Source organism: Vicia villosa, linkage group LG5 (assembly GCF_029867415.1).
Source record: "Vicia villosa cultivar HV-30 ecotype Madison, WI linkage group LG5, Vvil1.0, whole genome shotgun sequence".
Taxonomy (NCBI): domain Eukaryota; kingdom Viridiplantae; phylum Streptophyta; class Magnoliopsida; order Fabales; family Fabaceae; genus Vicia; species Vicia villosa.
The window spans coordinates 158318264-158338444 of record NC_081184.1 but is presented as its reverse complement, the minus strand read 5'-3'; the positions used below and the strand labels follow the sequence as shown (position 1 = coordinate 158338444).

Sequence of the window (20181 nt, the reverse complement as noted above, 5' to 3'; positions counted from 1 at the left end):
ATTCTAATGTATGTTGTATTGTCATGTTGAATAGGATTATATGTAATACTTATGGTCAATTTGTTGTCACAAAAACTTTGCAAATCCAACAAAAACAAAGCTTGAATCTTTAATAAAGACCAATTATTTGAAAATTGAAACAAAATTTCATTTCATTTCATACAACACAAACAAACCTTGAATCTTTAGTGAAAGACCAGTTATCTCACAATAAAGATTCCACTTTGTGTTACAAAATTGAAACAAGTTTTATTTCATTTCATACACAAAAACTCATTGCATTCTGTCAAAATCCCAGCTTTTGATTTATTATTCAGCTCTAAAGCATTACTACAAATTTTCAACTTCCAACTTCCTAAGGGGTGGTGGCTTTCTGATCAAAGTTGCTTGCTCAAATGAATAAGCAATTTCAATCAACTTTGGCTCTGAACCTTTTAAACCTCCAAAGCAAATTCCAAATGGCTCATCCTTTTCATATCCTGCTGGAACAATCACTCCAGGATAGCCTCCAATAGCAAGTATGCCACTAAAGTCTGCGAAAGGTGTTACCACAGCATCAAGTTTATTTCTTTTCATCACTTTCTCAAACCCATTTCGTGACCATCTTGTCATGTTTAACAATGCCTGTTCCTCGACCCTCCCAATTCCATTTGTCTTTTCAGCTTCCACCATGACATCTTGGCCATACTCATCAAGTTTCTCCTACAACTTTTATACAAAAATCATAAATTTTTATACATTTCATCAATGTCATCAATCTTCAAATTGTCAACCAAAACTGCACCTCTTTCCCTGATAAATTTATGAATGTTATCAATCTTCAAATTCTAACATTGTTTAATGTAATCAAGTCTGATGCATGGACAGTTTAAATTGTGTTTGATATACCTACTCTTCCTATTAAGTTATTAACATACAAAAATTCAAAGCAAATATCATTGAAAGTTGACAAGACAAATAGTTTTAGAATTTAATTACCTAAATGTTCTTAGGTGTAGCTTGAAAGTTTCATCCAGTAAAGTGCCATTTTCAAACTCGTAGTATCGTCTCACTACTCCTAATCTCTTTCCTCTTATTCCATCTTTCCTTAGAAACTGAGCATAGCCACCTTTTGGTATATACTTTGATGCTTCAATTGTTGCTTTATCAAGAGTGTCTATGCCAACTATGGTTTCAAGAACATAAGCGGCATCTGATACAGTCCTGCAAATTGGCCTATACAAAAACCAATTAATTGATGTCACAAATTTGGAGCAAGGACATATACTCCCTCTGGTCCTATTCATAAAAAATTATTTACTTTTTAGATTCATTGAATATGTAATGTATCTGATCTATAAATTGTCCAGGTACATTATTCAATGCAAATAAACGGTATATAGGCTTACTTACCCAACAGTGTCTTGCCTTGGACTAATTGGAACTACACCTGCTCTACTAGTGAGACCAACTGTGGGTTTGATGCCTACTACTGAGTTAAAATTTGAAGGACATAAAATGGAGCCATCGGTTTCGGTACCAAGTGATACAGACACCAAATTTGCAGCTACAGATATTGCTGATCCACTACTTGAACCACATGGTTCACCCAATGTATATGGATTCTGCACAGCACAAAGCAAATTTGTGAAATCCTCTATATTTTCTAGAATCATTCATACAAGTTTCAAAGTTCCAAATGTAGTAAATTATATACCTTTCCTTGTCCACCTCTGGCACTCCAACCACTTGGAACATTAAAAGACCTGTAATGTGCCCACTCACTCAATGTGGCTTTCCCTAATATGATAGCCCTGGCTTTCCTTAACTTGGTAACTACACCTGCATCTCTTGGCACCACTGATCCAAGTAGTGCCAAAGAGCCTGCAGTAGTGTTCAATTTATCCCTAGTTGCAATATTATCCTTAACCAGAATAGGTATTCCATGCAACCTTGATAGAGAACCTGGTGGTTTTTCCCTTCTCTCTTTGTCAGCTTGCTATTGGGCCTCTTGCGTTGCACTAAAGCAATTGCTGGCGCACCGCACCAATTCTAAATCCAATATTTATCATTTTTACTTTAATAAACTTTTAATACTTGAGATTAAAATCAGTAAAACTCTATAAATTATTATTTAAAGAAATGAGCTTCACATTTTTACTTTGTGTTAGCTTTTTGACAGATAACAAATTGTCAGACAAATTTGAAACATGTAATACATCTTAGATGGTTACTAATGGAGACAATACCATGGAACATTTGTCTGCCACAACTAAAAGAAAGTCATCAACAACTTCAATTTTGAAATTTTTTGTACAAGGTTTATATGAGGAAAATAAACTAGATTTTCCATGATCGGTGGCTCCAAAATCCTCAATCCAACTATGATTAGGAATGACACTAAGGTTGACTGATTGTGAAAAATTATCATTTTGGACTACAGAGCAGAAAAAAGTTTGAAATTCAAGAAGTTTGTACAATTGATCTAGTTGTTCCTTGATCAGCGGAAATGCAGCTGAGGAAGATTTTAACTCTTTATCAGAAGTAGCTTGAAGTGAACAACCTCCACCTTTGTTCTTAGCAATAGGAGGATTTCCATGAAGTTTCCAGCAAGTTTCACGTGTGTTCCAAAGACGCTTGCAGTGTTCCCACCAGGGTCTGTCAAATTTCTTACCATCTTTCTTGTCCTTACGTGGTTTTGTGTGATAAGTGTTGATTCGTCCGCAGTTGATTTTCCTAGCATCACTTCTTGTTTTGCCTCTTCTCTTCGGATTTTAGAAAAAGTTTTCCGAAAGGATGATAATGGATTTTTTCCTAGAATCCAAGCTCTAATATCATCATGCTCCTTATTCAAACCTGCAAGAAAAATAAAAACATAGTCGTTTTCCCGCCTCTTGATGAGTTGAACATTGTCTTCAATGCATTTAAAGTTGTCGTAGCACAAATCTATTTCTTGCCTGAGGGTCATCAACTAAATTATATTAGAATGTTACACTCTTTCCACAATGCCTTAATCTCCACAACTTTGATTTCAAACCAGATATTGGAGAAGAGTTATGACATCAGATTAAGTATCCTTTACAACATCCCACACATGTTTTGCTATAGGTAAGAACCTAAATGGCTTCGCAATTCCGATTCTCACGAACCCAACCATGCAATAATGGTTGAATTTTCTGATTTCCAGAACCTATAATTAGAGTTTGCTGCTACAGGTTCAGGAACATCATCGATGCGAAAACTATATTTTCCCTTTGTCGTCTAAGATAAGTCGGACTGTTTGGGACCAATCTATGTAGTTTGAGCCATTTAGTTTCTGAACTTTAACTTGAAGAGATTTATTTTAACCCTCACCTCCAAAGTTGAATGATTCAGCACTACTTTAACCACCAATATAGCCATAACCATAATAGTTGTTTGAATTAAAATCTGTCAAGGGAATTAATTTATGTTGAAGCCATCTTATTTGGTGAATATCTCAACATTATTTATACATTCTGTTATCATGGTATGAAAACCCAACTTATCAAAAAACTTTTCTTAACAAAACACATTATGTTTCATACAAAACTCACTCCAGTATTCTGTCAAAATTCCACCTTTTATTTTAATTTTTTAGCCATAAAACATCACTACTTCAAGCGTCTAACTTTCGAAGGGGTGGTGGCCTTCTGATCAAAGTTGCTTGCTCAAATGAATAAGCAATTTCTATCAACTTTGGCTCTGAACCTTTCAAACCTCCAAAGCAAATTCCAAATGGCATACCCTTTTCATATCCTGCTGGAACATTCACTCCAGGATAACCTCCAATACCAAGTACGTTACTAAAGTACGAGAAAGGTATTACCACAGCATCAAGTTTATTTCTTTTCATCACTTTCTCAAATCCATTTTCTGACAATCTTGTCATATTCAACAATGCCTGTTTCTCTAGTCTCCCAATTCCCTTTGTCTTTTCAGCTTCCAACATGAGATCTTGGCCATACTCATCAAGTTTCTCCTACAAAAATTATAAGACGGTATCGTTATAAATGTTAATTAATATCCAATTATCCAACAAAATCACATATATACTCACCAATTCTGAGTGTTTCTTGTTGAAGTTTATCACATCTCTCAAACTTTTCACTGGTGAAGCAATTAAGTCTTTCAGATATGCATTCAAGGACAATTTGAATTCAAAATTGAAAGCAGTAATTTCACTTTGAGCATTGATAATTTCATCAATGTCATCAATCTTCAAATTGTCGACCAAAACTGCACCTCTTTCCCTGATAATTTCATCAATGTTATCAATCTTCAAATTCTAACATAGTTAAATAGGTCCGATGCATGAACATGATTCCTTCGATATGATTGTGGACAAAGAAAATAATAGACAATGAATACAAATACAAAATAACTTACAAACAAGAGTTAATCAGAACTTGAAGATTAATAATTTTAGACTTTGGTTACCTTAATGTTCTTAGGTGTAGCTTGAAAGTTTCATGCAGAGAAGTGTCATTTCCAAAATTGTAGAATAGTCTCACTACTCCTAATCTCTTTCCTCTTAGTCCATCTTTTTTTAGAAACTGAGCATAGCCACCTTTTGGTATATACTTTGATGCTTCAATTGTTGTTTTATCAAGAGTGTCTATGCCAGCTATGGTGTCAAGAACATAAGCAGCATCTGATACAGTCCTGCAAATTGGCCTATACAAAACCACATAATTGATGTCACAAAATCGTCATGCAAAACGCAATAGAAATTCAGATAAACGGTATATAGGCTTACCCAACCGTGTCTTGCCTTGGACTAATTGGAACTACACCTGCTCTACTAGTGAGACCAACTGTGGGTTTGATCCCTACTACTGAGTTAAAATTTGAAGGACATAAAATGGAGCCATCGGTTTCGGTACCAAGTGATACAGTCACCAAATTTGCAGCCACAGATATTGCTGATCCACTACTTGAGCCACAGGGATCACCCAATGTATATGGATTCTGCCCAACACAAAGAACATTTGTGAAATCCTCTTTATTTTCTAGAATCTTTCATACAATTAACTAAGAAGTAGTAGTAAATTATATACCTTTCCTTGTCCACCTCTAGCACTCCAACCACTAGGAGCATCAACAGACCTGTAATGTGACCACTCACTCAATGTGGCCTTCCCTAATATGATAGCCCCAGCTTTCCTTAACTTGGTAACTACACCTGCATCTCTTGGCACCACTGATCCAAGTAGTGCATAAGAGCCTGCAGTAGTGTTCAGCTTATCCTTAGTTGCAATGTTATCCTTAACCAAAATAGGTATTCCATGCAACCTTGATAGAGAACCTGGTGCCTTTTCCCTTCTTTCTTTGTCAGCTGCATCTGCCTGTGCTAATGCATCTGGATTCACTTCCAAGACTCCTTTGAGAATTGGATTTTGGATAGTGATTTGGTTGAGGTAGAACTCAACAAGCTGTCTTGATGTTAGTTGGTTTCTTTGAAAAGCATGTTGGAGTTCTTGCACTGTTGCTTCCTTGATTGAGAAATCACTGGCCAAAGTTGATGATAGTAGCATAGAAAGGAATGTAAATAGTAGAAGGAAATGGAAGAAAGAGGAAGCATATGCTAAATTCATCCTCAGCCTTAAACCACCCATTGACTATACTTGTGAATGATATTTCAAAAGTTTCACTATACTTTCATTCTATGCAAATTATAAATGTTTATTTGTTTTCAGTCTTTGTCAATAGAATATTTTTTGCGTTTTGTTTTAATCTACCAAAATGTATCAATAAGGTGACAACTTATTTTTGGACAGGTTTATTTTTATTGGATGATGACAGCGGTCCGGGGACCCAGAAACTTGTCTTTCTATATGTTTTTGCTTCTTTTCTTATTTTGTCTCTTTATGAAGAAAGTGTTGTATAAGTTAAGATTTATATACCTTACTATCATTCAATCTCTTTTCATATATTTGCTAACTTTTATGGACCGGCCATAGCACCCCCGACCGACTATTTTAAAAGAATTGCAAGTCTTCCATAATCTTCTCAGCATTCGAGAACTTTCTTTCTGATGATCACAAAAGATTTCAACTGCGTGGACAGCCAACGACTCTCCACAAATTACTCCTGTGAGTTTGTTATTTCCTCTTTGCTATATATAGAGAAGACGCCAAATTCAGATACTCGGTTTCAAATCTAATTTTAACTCACCCTTCTCCTTCACATAATGACTTGAATGTTGGAGTGTTAACCTAACAGGTAAGCTCCCTCTCCGCCGCACCTGAAGCTTTGATCCGTCGTAACCACCGTGGAATTTTGTTTTGCAGGTGATATGCTTTTAACAAGGACAACAACTTTTGATGATGACAACTAATGTCTTTTGACAAGTCAAGTATAAGAGGTTAAGCGGATAAATATGCAAATATTAGAGTTTGATGGACTTGATTATCCGATGATGGTAATCAAATGGAGTATAAACACAAGCCTCATCTCAAGTAAAATCAAGCAAGTGTGTACAAGAAAGAAAGCATCTGACAAAGTCTTGAAGTACAAGAAAGTCCTACCTTGATTAGTTTGAGTGAATATTTGTAAAGCATAAGGGCGTTGTCGTAAAAGTGCTTGGCTAAATCACACAAACGCGAAAACACTTTTTAAATTGATTTTTCTCAAGAAAATATTTTCGAAAATACTTTGAAGTCATGCCAAATGAGTTAGGAGCTGTCAGAATAGCTCTCGGCAACGTTTGGTATTTGCCAATCAATTGGACACGTTAACCTAATCGATTGGCTCATTTCAAAATTGCGCCCTAAGCGGTTAGGACATCATCTTAATGATGTGCAACAACTAAATATCTTTTCTTTCTCTTTTGAACTTAATAATCGATTATTTTAGGGTATCTAATCGATTGGCAATATGCGATAATCGATTAACAAGTCTTAAAATGTATTAAAAACAATTTCAAACCTCTATCCTAAAAATAAAGGCCTCTTCCTTTTGTTTATGAGTTTATGGCTATTATTTTGAACTTTAAACTTATGGTCATTGAACTTATTTTTTTTATATATGATATTTTTGAACATATGCATGTAACTATAAAATATATAAATATATTTTTCTACCAATAGTATAATCTTACGATCAGTGTTACAATCTTCAAGTTATGATTCTTCAACCCTCTCCAGTTTTACTAGCCACATTGAGAGAAGACTAGACCGAGCTTTGTGCAATCCTACATGGTAAACTTTTGCTCTATTATTTTTTGCACCACTCTCTCAAGACACACATCTGACCACTTCCTTATCAATCTGGATCATAAATTAAGCAACGGTTCTCATATCCCCCAATTCAAATTTCTCAAGATGTAGTCCCTCCAGAATGGTTGTAGAGATGTTATTGCATCTTGTTGGAATAATAGAGTCATTGGTTGTCCTATATACATTTTAAACAAGAAACTCATGCTCTTAAAGAACCATTTGAAGATCTTGAACTTAGAAGATTTTGGCAATGTTCACAGCTTATTAAAAATTAGAGAAAAAGCTTTAGTTAATTCAAGCTCAGCTTCAGGTTGATGAAAACAATGACAGTTTATTAGACCAGGAGAAGATGGCTCATCTCGATCTTGATGAAGCTCTTAGGAGACAATAATGCTTTTACCAAGAAAACGCAAGATTAAAATGGCATGTGAAAGGAGACACATACGCTAGTTTTTTCCACAAAATGGTAAAAATCAAGACAACCCAAAAGAGATTGCTGGTCATGTTGTTCTCCACTTTAAAAATTTGTTCAATTCTGATTTTGTGATGCAGGATTCTTTGCTTGTGGAGGAAGTTATCCCAATACTAATAAGCTTCTGACCATGCTACATTCTCATGATGAAATCAGAGATATTTCTTGCATTAGTTTCTCTCAAAGATCACCAAACATGTAGCATCCATATTGTACTGTTGGTTTTTCAGATCAATCATGGATGTTACTGACATCAAGATGCACTCTCTAGATAATTTACAATTGTTCAGGTTATAATGCACTAGTTACTGACATCAAGACATACTCCTAAATGCACTAGTAATTGTTGCAACTTGCAAGTGAATATTTAGACTCTCAGTAAACACACATAAACAGATATCGAGTTTATGAAATCATTAATTGGGTAAAACAACATGATTGACAACATTTTAAACCATTAATCAACGGTAAGAAAGCCTAAAAGCTTTTCTTATTTCAATCACATACTAGTATTTTCATATAAAAAACACATTATGTTTCGTACAAAGTTCCAGCTTTCATTTTAACTTTTTCTTGCCATAACGCATTATACTTCAAATGTCTTATTTTCGAAGGGGAGGAGGCTTTCTGATCAAAGTTGCTTGCTCAAATGAATAAGCAATTTCAATCAACTTTGGCTCTGAGCCTTTCAAACCTCCAAAGCAAATTCCAAATGGCATACCCTTTTCATATCCTGCTGGAACAATCACTCCAGGATAGCCTCCAATAGCAAGTATGCCACTAAAGTCTGCAAAAGGTGTTACCACAGCATCAAGTTTATTTCTTTTCATCACTTTCTCAAACCCATTTCGTGACCATCTTGTCATATTTAACAATGCATGTTTCTCTGCTTTCCCAATTCCGTTTGTCTTTTCAGCTTCCAACATGAGATCTTGGCCATACTCATCAAGTTTCTCCTACAATTAAGATGCTATCCTGATCAATATTAATTCATATCCATAAACAAAAATTCGTCATCTCACATATATATACTCACCAATTTTGGATGTTTCTTGTTGAAGGCTATCACATCTGCCAAGCTTTTCACTGGTGAAGCCACTAAGTCTTTCAGGTATGCATTTAGTGATAATTTGAATTCAAAATTCAAAGCAATATTTTCACTTGGAGTGCTGAGAATTTCAGCAATGTTATCTATCTGCAAATTGTCAACCAAAACTGCACCTCTTTTCCTGATTTTGAAGGAACAATACAAAACTTATTAATGCTTCATTAGAAGTATAAATTCTTGACAAATTACAGTTTTAGACTTTAGTTACCTTAACGTTTTTAAGTGTAGCTTGAAAGTTTCATGCAGAAAAGTGTCATTTCCAAAATCGTAGTATAGTCTCACTATTCCTAATCTCTTTCCTCGTAGTCCGTCTTTCTTTAGAAATTGAGCATAGCCACCTCTTGGGATATACTTTGATGCTTCAATTGTTTCTTTATCAAAAGTGTCAATTCCTGCTATCGTTTCAAGAACATAGGCAGCATCTGAAACAGTCCTGCAAATTGGCCTATACAAAACCACACAATCAATGTAACATATTCATTATAACAAAATGTCTTTTGATAGGGAAAGTTGTGTCATATTGATATAAAGAAATTGTTGGAATTACAAATTTTCGATATATATATAGGCTTACCCAACAGAATCTTGCCTTGGGCTAATTGGAACTACAGCTGCTCTACTAGTGAGACCAAGTGTTGGTTTAATGCCTACTACTGAGTTCATACTTGAAGGGCATAAAATGGAGCCATCGGTTTCAGTACCAAGTGTCACAGTCACCAAATTTGCTGCTGCTGATATTGCTGATCCACTACTTGATCCACAGGGATCATCCAATGTGTATGGATTCTGCACAATTCAAAGAACATATGTCTAACCTCTCTTGATAAGCATTGTTTTATTAGAATTGAGTTAGATTTGAATTCAAAAGCTAGACCAAGCTCACATTAAGTAAGAAGAAAAGAAGAAGTAGAAAATTACCTTTCCTTGTCCACCTCTAGCATTCCAACCACTAGGAGCATTACTAGACCTCTGATGAGACCACTCACTCAGAGTGGCCTTCCCTAATATGATAGCCCCAGCTTTCCTTAACTTGGTAACTACACCTGCATCTCTTGGCACCACTGATCCAAGTAGTGCATAAGAGCCAGCAGTAGTGTTCAGCTTATCCTTAGTTGCAATGTTATCCTTAACCAAAATAGGTATTCCATGCAACCTTGATAGAGAACCTGGTGCCTTTTCCCTTCTCTCTCTGTCAGCTGCATCTGCTTGTGTTAGTGCATCTGGATTCACTTCCAAGACCGCTTTGAGAACTGGGTTTTGGACTTTGATTTGATTGAGATAGAACTCAACAAGCTGTCTTGATGTTAATTGGTTTCTTTGGAAAGCTAGTTGGAGATCTTGAACTGTTGCTTCCTTGATTGAGAATCCAGTGGCCAAGGTTGTTGGAAGTATATAAGGGAATGCAACTAGTAGAAGTATTATAGGAAGGAATTGGAAGAAAGAGCTTGCACGTGTTAAGTCCATAAGTGAGGCTAGAAAGTTGAAATCGCCCAATATCTATACAGCAGTATGTTTTATTCTTTATGATATATATACTATAAAATATGCTTCTGAATCATTATAGTGGATAAAATATCTAATGGCACCACTATCCACCAAATAAAAAATATCTAATACCACTTCATCTTGTCTCACATGCTGCCCCATGGCATCTAAATAATTGAGTACTTTAAGATTCCCAGGATAATTTGTATTTCTGGTCTTTTGAGCTTTGTAGTCAACTCTATCCTCTAATTTCTGACCTAATCGACCAGTTAGATTAAACATTGAAAAATAATAATAATTTCTATATTAAAAAGTAAGAATGATGTTCATTTTAAAACAAATTGTATTTACTAAAGACATACTGATTTTAAAACAGAGTGTACCATATACATAAAACATGTGATGTGTTTTCAAAGAATGCCAATATACACTCACCCTAATAATATGAAAAGCTATACGAATGAAAGAATGCCAATTATTTCGTGGAAGAAATCAAATTCATATGATTATGAGCAATAGAAGGTTGCTACAGCATTTACAAGCGTGATTTTACTATATGTTGCATTTGTCATAACCAGAGAACCATGATTGTTCTTTTGATTTAGCAACCTCGCATTCCTCTTCAATACAAACTGGTTCAAACCTATTAACACTATTGGGTGGTTCCAGGGTGTCCTCATCAATAGGGATGGCATCATCATTACAAGTAGGTTGTATTGCTTTCATAGGCATTCGTGATTTGGCAATGAGCTCATTAAGTGTGCTAATCTCAATCTCGTGTTTCTTCTTCAATTTATCAATTTGTTTGAAGGCCTTTGCAGCTTCCTGTTCGGCGTCCATTGCACGGTTCTGCAAATTAAAAAGAGCAATATTAACAACTCGCTTTTTATTTTTGAGTAAGAAAGATGCTGGTAATTGATGCTTCAGGTACTGTTTCATGCGATAAAACAACCAAACTCATCAAAGTTCAGTTTATTATTAGGTGTGAACCAAATTCATACTGATGGCCAATATTGAATGAAAGCAACTATCTTTTTTTTACTCTCTACATAGAATGATAATAGAAGAAACAAATGTGTTTGTTTTATAAGGAACACGCAACAATGTCAATGGAACATACAAGGAGAATACTTGTGATAATGATTGATGGTTTAATCAAGTTGTAAAAAAGGGGAGAGAATGACAAAAGCAACAAGTACTTTTCAGTTGATAATATTCATTAAAGATGCATGTTGATTTTCTCACCTGTGCGGTAATGACACCTTCTTCTGCTTCTTTAAGCCGCACAAGAAGCTCACCGGCAGCTTTCACTGCTTCAGAAGTATCCTTTAGTTGATCCTGAAGTCCTTTATTTTCATCTATTAGGATTCTCCTCTCTTTTTCTTTTTCTGCTTTTAATGCTGAAATTTCTGCTGCAAGGGTATTTATGAGTTTAGACTCCGCACTTCTTACTTCTGCTCTGGAATTTGCTTTTTTTATATCATCAATTCCATCATGAATCTTTCTATGCCTTTCGAGCAACTGGACATGTTTCTCTTCCAAATCTGCATACTGTTCTAAAACCCGTGCATGACCTTCTATAGCTATTTGCATTGCATCCTTCAGTTCCTTGGAGCACTTCCTCTCAGCATCTAATTCACGCTTCCTCTTTTCAGCTAACGACCTGTTAGCTTCACCTTCAGCTCTGAGTTCTTCAGTCAGAGAAATCCACCTGTTTTCGGCCTCAATCCACCGACTTCTTTCCTGTTCAAGTTTTACTTCGGCACTGTCTTCAGTTGATTCTGGATTTGCATTTGCCTCAGTGCTAGCTTCTGTTGAATCAGGAATGGCATTGAGGTTTGTTTCCAAACTAGGTTCAGATGAGCGAGGCAATTGCAAAGGTGGATATTCTTTTCTTGCAGCTGCGGATGGATAGTCTAAATAAAAATGAAGTTGATTTCTTAAATTACATATCTCTTCCACCAGCACTTCCCTCTCTCCAAATTCATAGAAATTCTGATATTCCTGTAGCTTATCTTGTACTCTTTTTAACTCTATCTGCATCTTCAGAACTTCTGGATGATGATGCTCATAGTTCTCCTTCAAAAGTTGCTGAATGTTTATATCAAGTCTTAAGCATCCAATATAGTAATCATAAAAGAGAAACTTTAAAAATTACTTACTCTTACCTCGGATTCATGTGCGAGGGACACTAGATCTTCGTTCATGAATTTGTCGGTGGGTAAAACACCATCCATATGGCTCTGAAGGCGCTGAATTTTACCTTCCCTTGCCTGTCCTGTTATTGCATTGCATTCTCTCTCGTGCTTGTACTGTTCCAACTACAAGTATGATTGACAATAGTCACAACAGATGATGATAAAATGGTCGCGGATTATTGTTATGAAACAAACATAAACTTACTAAGCAATTGAGCTGCGTTATCTCAGAAGCCTGCTTTGCACATAACTCTTCCAGTGCCATTTCCCTCCTTATGGATCCTGCCAAAACCTTCTCTGCAGCCTATATCACATGAGAAAGAGACTATAATTAACAGATTGAAACTCAGGTATACCGGAAAATACATTTGAAATTTTTACACTCACTTTGAGAACTTGCTTCTTTTGTTTATCAGCAAACTCAGGGCAATCAACAGCTACTAACTGCATGTTTGAGTTATCGTCAACCTTACTGACATCAAGCTGCATTCTACTTTTACAGTTATTACAGGTCATCATAATAGAATCTTCTTCTCCAGCCTTATCATCGACGAAAGCCTGTACTCCCACATTAACTTTGTCCACTGGAAAAATTTGCTTAGGATCTTTAGGTCTCGATGAGAGCCTCAACGGTGATCGCCGAATAGCTTCTGCGCAAAGGTGATTATCAATAGTTTCAAGACCATGTCGGATGCTAGCTGTTAAATTTTCAGTTTTAGTACGGAAATTTGGAGCCATCAGACTAGACAAGGCATTAGGCATGCTTTTCTGATTAACAGTATTTGTGCCAAAGTCATTCTTTATGCCTATGTCATTTTCGCTATGAAGATTATTCTGAGATGGAGAGAGCTTTGATAAGGTCTTCAAACTTTTTCTGCTGCTGCTGATTGTTGGGGAAACACTGAGATTTGGGGATTTGAAGACGGGGCCAGTATCACAATTAACTACACCGAGGCTAGCAGGATTATCAGCAGAATCTTTACTCGAATTGCAAAGAACTCTAGCATGATCCTCAACACCTTCCTCGTCAATCTCCATCTCCTCGTCACTATCTTCATCAATGTGAGGTAGTGATAACGGGTATTGGAGTCTAGGCTGCAATAAATTCAAACTTCTTCGGATCAAAGCTGCTGAATGGCCTCCTCTGCCATCACTAAGATTGTTACCATTTGTTTTAACTCGATGCAGCTCATCCTGGTTGATTTTACAGATATAAGTTATATAAATCAAATTCCATATACTGACAAGGAAAAGAGAAGGTTGATCATGGTGGGAGAAATATACCTTGAGTTCGCGTATTACTTCTCGCAATTGGTTCACATCATCGTGCATTACTTCATTTACAACAGCTTTGTTCTTGATAGCTTTGGCACATTGTGCAAATCTCAACGTACTAAAAGTTTCACTCTTACAACTGCAATGCTAAGTCGTGTAAATATTTATATTCCGTAAGACATAAAGAGAAAAATAAAAAATCACCAGTTGTTTGCATATATACCTTTGTGCAGGGGAAATAGCGCAAAGTAATGTTAATTTTGCATTTCCACCAAGAGACTCCTGCAATAAAAAAGTCAATTTGGAGTCTCTATAAGGTATATGCCGCTGCTTTCCTGTCTGAGAAACTTCAGCAAGAATGTTAATCAGATTCCTGCAGACGGATTTAACCTCAGTAAGCTCTTGGAATGAAGGAAAAGTGATTGTAGGATTTGGTAGCCAAGGTATAAATAGGATGAACAGGTTATAAAACTAAGGAGTAGAAATTTTCAGCTTGAACTTTTATCCAAACAATTGTTAGAGCAAAGTAAGTGGCACGCCAACAACTAAATCAGTAGGCAAGCATTTTGGTATAAAATGACAGAAAGATTTATAGCATGTATTGTAAATTGTTTCAGGTACATGTTTATTGAGGCTGTACCAATAGCAGGGTTTAAGAGGAAGATACGGAAGGAAATAAACATACTTCTCATTGATTTAGAAAGAAAGTCTCACGGTGTACCACAAAGTCTTATGGAAGGCCTTGTAAAAAAAGGAACTTTATGTTGCAAATATTCAAACTATAATAGATATCAACAATGGAGCAACGGCTAGTGTTTGGAGTGCCAACAATAGCAATAACAATGGAATACACAAGCATGTTAAGTCATACCCAAGCTGTGAAAGTGATCTATTAATGTTGCCAGCTTCCTTCAGACGGTATCCTGCTGCACCTGTTAATTTCTGTCGTTCTGACCCAGCTAAATCAACGAGATTGATTTTACTTGTTTTAAATCTGCTTAAACGATCTGCAATACTCTGCAAATGAAAATTGAGCTTGCATCAATAACTCTTCTATTGTCAGTTATCTTGTGATGCAGAATGTCATCTGAACAGTTGTTTTAGCCAACAGGACATAATAAAAGCAAAGGTTCAGGATAGCATAATGTTTCTAAAAAAAATTATCTAGTTAAAGATTACTAACTGTTTAAAATAATTATTTCAACAATCTCCAGGCCACAAGATAAGAGTATATCACCTTGCATCGAGACTCAACAACACAAGTAAAAACTGTATGTGAACGGGAGCTCTCAGAATTTACACTGGTCGCACCTACTGTTCTGTTTAGCAATCCCTGCATAGTGAAAGGTACATGATAGTAAAAAATGCATAAAAGACATAATAATCAAAGAATTGGAAGATTTCCTAAAATAGAAATATATCAAAAAGTATGAAGTGCCATGGCAGTTATGAAATGTGAACCCAAAAGTATTAAAACAAACAAAAAGTATATAAATTAACTGGAAAGCTAAAAGTATTTACTAGCATAAAATCAAGGTGAAACTTTAAAAGTAAAAAAGAAGATATATCCAAAGCTAAAAGAAGATAAACTATTAAAAAAGATCTTGAGGTAAACGAGTTGGATAGAAACATGATCTTTGATAGAATATTATGGCTTAATTTGATCCATGTAGCCGATCCCACTTGTGGAATAAGGCTTGGTTGTTGTTGTTGTATTCAAGTTTAGTAAGACTGTAAAACAACTAAGCTTTTCATTTCTCTTGGTGACAAAATCAGTTTTAACCAAATCTGCTTGATGGAGATTGAATCATAAATGCTCTAAATGAAGAAAAAAGTAATTAACTGCTGTTTTAATACCAATAGAAGCGCTGCTTAAAAATGAACCATACATAAATCATAAATACCCATATATCTGACAATGACATGAGTTGATTGTTTTGTTGTGCCTTATGCGTATTCAGATATCTGACATTCTGACACGAACTATGGCAACTTCTAGTATGTAGTATGTGAAAGAAATGAAAAGAAAATACATCCTATAGAATCAACACAGTATTACAAAACTATATTATTGAAATAAAGTTAAAATAAGCATTTCATATGAATTCTTAAAGATAATTACACTCAAGAAATTTAACATGAGAAAAAAAAATGTCATTTAAATATAAACGCATTCAGTATAGATGCATGACACAACATTGTCTAATTAGTCATCCATTCCATACACCAGATAAATATTCAGCATTGAATTGTATGTGCTTTCAGAGCATCAAACAAGTGCTAAAGAATAGCAGTCTATGACTAGTTCGACGATGGTTAATCCAAAGCAGCATTGAGTTATATATATGATAAAGCATACCTTTATCAAAAGCTGATTGACATCTTTCACTGTACATACATGCTCCTCCGTAAGATTTTCAACATATATACCAGATTTGACATCTTCTCTAATCTGAATAAACAACAAATAAACCAGTTCCAGTATAAACACAAGTCAAATATGAAAAAGGGAAAACTACAAAGGTTTGGATTTAACCTGTAGGTTTCTTTTATTTGGATCTAACAGATCGGTTATATGCTCATTATATATCTGCAAAAATCCGTGCTTCAGATATACTAGACAACAGTCAAGCTGAACAAAAACACAGAAAGAAAGAAATAATCAACAGTCATTCAATTCAACCTCAAGAAAAGAACAGTGGCACTGGTACATGAGTTGGTTATCAGTATGCTTAGTTTGCTCCTGCACAGGAAACACAAAAATTAATCAGCACCATACAAACACATTCATAGAGCTATCAAAGGATTTAACAAGGAACAAAACATGAAAAAATTGTCGCTAACTTCATTTAAGCGGGCAAAGAGTCTTTCAAAAACGCGAGGGGCAAGACCTCCTTGCTGATCAATAGTTGAGTTTTCAACCGCCAAAGCATTGGGAGGACCCCACATTGTGTAAGTCTTACCGCTCCCGGTCTATATGGAAAAAAAATGAAAATTAATAATCCTCAAGAATCAAGAATAACAAAAAGCAACAAACAACGTCATGAAAAAAATGGAAATAAACCTGGCCATAAGCGAAAACTGAACTATTAAACCCTGCTAAACAATTCTCTACTAGTGGCACACCAACAAGCTCAAAAACATCTAGCTGTAAATCGAAAAAACAACATTAAACAATATTAAACAACCCATGAATCAAGTAATAGCAATGGAATCAGAATATAGACACAACAAATAAACCGTGCCTGATTAGCATCCGCGTGAAGAATGGAGTCAAATGCGAAACTATGAGAGTTGATTGACAATGAACTGTTGGAAATCTTCTGAATCACGGAATCTCCTTCATCCTTGACATTGCTCAGTGGTTTCAACCTCACAATAACCTATAATTAGTATATAACATAAAATTAGAAACTAATTAAAATGTAATTGTTGAAGATGAAAAGAGTGATGGTAAACCTTGACGCCGGAATCGGAAGAGGTGGAGAGTGTGTCTTCGGGAAGGGGAGGGAGCTTGCGTTTGAGAGAGTTAGGGGGTTTGGAAGGAGGATTGTTTTCTTTGTCCTTGGATGGCGTGAGTTTGTGCTTTTGCGTGGATTTGGGTTTGGCGGATGAAGGATTGTTCCGCGAGATTGCGTTTCTGAGCGAGAATTTCTTCATCGGAGTTGAATTTTGGTACGGGAAGAGAAGAGAAGAGAGTTGGGTTTGGGGAGTGGATTCTAGAGAGAGAAAATAGGGTTTGAGATGAGAGAGAAATGGAACAGGGAGAGACTGTGAGAGACGGGAAGCGGAACCAGCCGTTGTGTGAGTGAGTTTGAATTTGAAATTTGGAAATACAGTAGTTTTTCTTTTTTTTTTCGTTTTTCTTACATAAGCATTTTTTTGGGATGTATGGTTGGCTATGTACATTTTTTTTTAATTGATTGGTTTGTTTTGTACATTTTTTTAAATTGATTGGTTTGGTTTTATATTTTTGGCACCTAAATAATTGAAGGTGAACACTCCGGTACCCTTGAATTTAATTGGATACCGAAACCCTCATTCAATAAAATAAGGTTATTTTTTCTTACGTCATCTTTTAAATTATTTTATTTTAAAATAAATTAAATAATTTAATTAATTTGTCCTACCCACATCGTATAAGTTTTGTCTGCTGGAGGAGAGGGTTTTGGAAAGCATAATATAAAGTAATTTTTTTAAAAAATAATAATAATAATTTTCTTAAAAAGAAGAGTTCAAAAATATTAAATTTTCAAAGAAATCCAAAAAATAAAATCAAAGAAATATTTTTATCTTAATAAAAATTATAAAGCATATTCAATTGACTCCAAATCCAAGGGTCCTCATATTTGAAAAGTTATTTTCTATATGTCCTACAATGGAAATATAATTTCAATTTATCCTATTTTTTAAATTTTTTTTACTCAGATTTATTATTCAATAAAGGTGATAGGTATCTACTATCTAAAATATATTAAAAGATTGACCAAACTCCTTAAATTATCTTTTCCTCAAAATAAATTTACACTACAAAATGGATATTTTGGTAACTAACAAAATAACCCTTCACCTTTTTATCTTTTGCACCAAGTGTTCCACTCTTATTGGTCCACCAACTTTCTACAACATAATACACTACATCATTTTCTCTCTCCTTATAAAGTACAATTTCAATTGAAAATATAATATAGTTGCATATTTATGATTATTATTCATTTATAATTGAATCATTCATTTTAAATTTACATATTTTTAAATATATTTTATACAATATTAAATAAATTTACATGATATTAGGTTGTAGTTTACGGGTCACTATTAACATAATACATATTTTATTTATTTTTTTCAAATGTTAAAATTTTGTTTATTCATTTTCCGACTCATGGATCAATTTTTTTCTTTGCTTAATTATTTAATAATTAAGTAATTCATTTTAAATTTATTTGTATAATGTATTTTTTTTTATTTTAAAAACATAATATACTACCTCATTCTCTTTCTCTTTATAAAGTACAATTTCAATTGAAAATATAATATAGTTGCATATTTATGATTATTATTCATTTATAATTGAATCATTCATTTTAAATTTATATGTTTTTAAATATTTATGATACAATATTAAATAAATTTACATGATATTATGTTGTAGTTTACGGGTCACTATCAACATAATACATATTTTATTTATTTCTTCAAATGTTAAAATTCTTTTTATTCTCTTTCCGTCTCATGGATCAATTTTTTCTTTGTATAATTATTTAATAATTAAGTAATTCATTTTAGATTTATTTGTATAATGTATTTTTTTAATTTAATTAGCATGATGAAAAAAGTATTTGAATTTTTTTTTTGAATAACCATTTTTTTAAAAAAAATTTCAAAAATAACAAACTTTTCAAAAAAATTACAAAAATGTCATTTTTTTTTTAAAAAACACACGTTGTCGCCAGGGGGGGTGGCGACAACACTGGGCCTGCAATGCAGTCGCCAGTGGGCCTGGCGCCCATGTGTTAATTTTAGGTGTTGTCGCCACCCCCCCTGGCGACAACACCCCCCCTTATTTTTTTTTTCTTTTTTTTTTTTGTAATTTTTTTTCTTTAACATATTGTCCTCCTAATTTTTTTCAGTATTTTTTTTTTAATAACTACAACGTTTTAATAATTTTTGTTAGTTATTTTTTTTAGTTTTTTTTTTAACAACAATTTTTCAATAAATTTTTTATATTGTTTTTTTTATCTATCTTGTTAAAATTATTTTTGGAATATAAATGTTAATTAACTTATTTATAATTTAGTTTCTGAACATGGTTAATAATATATATTTTATTGGTCAATGAAGTAGTGGAAGTAGTTAATGAATTATAAGTAAAATAATTAATCAATAACTTATATTTTTGTGGTTAATATAGTTGTGAAGTTGGTTAGTAAAACAATGTTATATTTATATTATAAAATAAATTTTAAGATTATATAATATTGAAAAAAAATAATATTATTTTAAAAAATATTAAATACATTAAAATATAAGTTGGACATTCGTTAAAATAATTATATATTAAGATACAATAACGATACATTGACGATAGAAATACATTAAAATTAAAGACATTTCAAAAAACATTAACGATACAAATACATTATAATTAAAAACATTACAAAATACATTCAAGATACAAATAAAAATCTTATTGCGCGCCATGTGGACCATGGTACGATCCACACTGAGGTTGTCGAATGGGTCGTGTAGATGGGTCACGAGTTGGTAATGCCCCCCTATTCCCGCGACGACGCCCCCCTCTATTTGGTACGTCTTGTGCCATAGTCGACGGTCCCTGAATGAAACCTGGGTCTTCAACATCTTGACCTATAGAATTCCCTCCATATGATAGGCGGGTGCCCGCGGCGCTGTCGAAGCTGTGTC

The 20181-nt window shown here is 34.2% G+C and overlaps 3 protein-coding genes and 1 pseudogene across 5 annotated transcripts; all 4 read right to left on the bottom strand.

Annotated features, from left to right (window-relative positions):
- Window positions 1-210: 210 nt before the first annotated feature.
- LOC131605840 (probable amidase At4g34880) lies at window positions 211-3387 on the bottom strand (annotated as a pseudogene).
- Window positions 3388-3494: 107 nt separating this feature from the next.
- LOC131603474 (probable amidase At4g34880) lies at window positions 3495-5683 on the bottom strand. The gene is made up of 5 exons (XM_058875789.1): window positions 5058-5683; window positions 4757-4968; window positions 4438-4674; window positions 4058-4250; window positions 3495-3979 (listed from the first exon to the last, which is right to left on the bottom strand). Exons 1-5 carry the CDS (start codon window positions 5613-5615, stop codon window positions 3617-3619), a joined length of 1563 nt encoding a protein of 520 aa, XP_058731772.1. The 5' UTR covers window positions 5616-5683; the 3' UTR covers window positions 3495-3616.
- A 2385-nt stretch (window positions 5684-8068) lies between these two features.
- On the bottom strand, window positions 8069-10319 carry LOC131603473 (probable amidase At4g34880). Its single transcript, XM_058875788.1, has 5 exons — window positions 9716-10319; window positions 9372-9583; window positions 9006-9242; window positions 8726-8918; window positions 8069-8645 (listed from the first exon to the last, which is right to left on the bottom strand). The coding sequence occupies exons 1-5, from the start codon at window positions 10259-10261 to the stop codon at window positions 8292-8294; spliced, it is 1542 nt and encodes a 513-aa protein (XP_058731771.1). The 5' UTR covers window positions 10262-10319; the 3' UTR covers window positions 8069-8291.
- A 143-nt stretch (window positions 10320-10462) lies between these two features.
- Window positions 10463-17575, bottom strand: LOC131603472 (kinesin-like protein KIN-12B). 3 transcript variants are annotated; one of them, XM_058875786.1, is made up of 16 exons: window positions 17215-17575; window positions 17001-17138; window positions 16820-16903; window positions 16600-16728; window positions 16439-16498; window positions 16292-16345; window positions 16115-16207; window positions 14993-15088; window positions 14627-14772; window positions 13979-14128; window positions 13765-13894; window positions 12868-13674; window positions 12686-12784; window positions 12445-12603; window positions 11528-12361; window positions 10463-11131 (listed from the first exon to the last, which is right to left on the bottom strand). In XM_058875786.1, exons 1-16 carry the CDS (start codon window positions 17413-17415, stop codon window positions 10835-10837), a joined length of 3477 nt encoding a protein of 1158 aa, XP_058731769.1. In that variant the 5' UTR covers window positions 17416-17575; the 3' UTR covers window positions 10463-10834. The 3 variants fall into 3 exon arrangements, with proteins under 3 accessions (XP_058731769.1, XP_058731767.1, XP_058731770.1); XM_058875784.1 differs by having other exon boundaries at window positions 10466-11131; window positions 11528-12373; window positions 12451-12603; XM_058875787.1 differs by having other exon boundaries at window positions 10467-11131; window positions 12451-12603.
- Between the last annotated feature and the right edge of the window lie 2606 nt (window positions 17576-20181).

Coding starts and splice junctions, on each gene's coding strand:
- LOC131603472 (XM_058875784.1), bottom strand. CDS start 17,415: ATGAAGAAATTCTCGCTCAGAAACGCAATCTCGCGGAACAATCCTTCA. Junction 14,773..14,992: donor TTGTTGAGTCTCGATGCAAG/GTGATATACTCT, acceptor TTTCATTTGCAG/AGTATTGCAGATCGTTTAAG. Junction 11,132..11,527: donor AAGGTGTCATTACCGCACAG/GTGAGAAAATCA, acceptor TTTAATTTGCAG/AACCGTGCAATGGACGCCGA.
- LOC131603473 (XM_058875788.1), bottom strand. CDS start 10,261: ATGGACTTAACACGTGCAAGCTCTTTCTTCCAATTCCTTCCTATAATA. Junction 9,584..9,715: donor CTAGAGGTGGACAAGGAAAG/GTAATTTTCTAC, acceptor TGAATTGTGCAG/AATCCATACACATTGGATGA. Junction 8,919..9,005: donor CTACACTTAAAAACGTTAAG/GTAACTAAAGTC, acceptor CTTCAAAATCAG/GAAAAGAGGTGCAGTTTTGG.
- LOC131603474 (XM_058875789.1), bottom strand. CDS start 5,615: ATGGGTGGTTTAAGGCTGAGGATGAATTTAGCATATGCTTCCTCTTTC. Junction 4,251..4,437: donor CTACACCTAAGAACATTAAG/GTAACCAAAGTC, acceptor TGAAATTATCAG/GGAAAGAGGTGCAGTTTTGG. Junction 3,980..4,057: donor ACAAGAAACACTCAGAATTG/GTGAGTATATAT, acceptor TAATTTTTGTAG/GAGAAACTTGATGAGTATGG.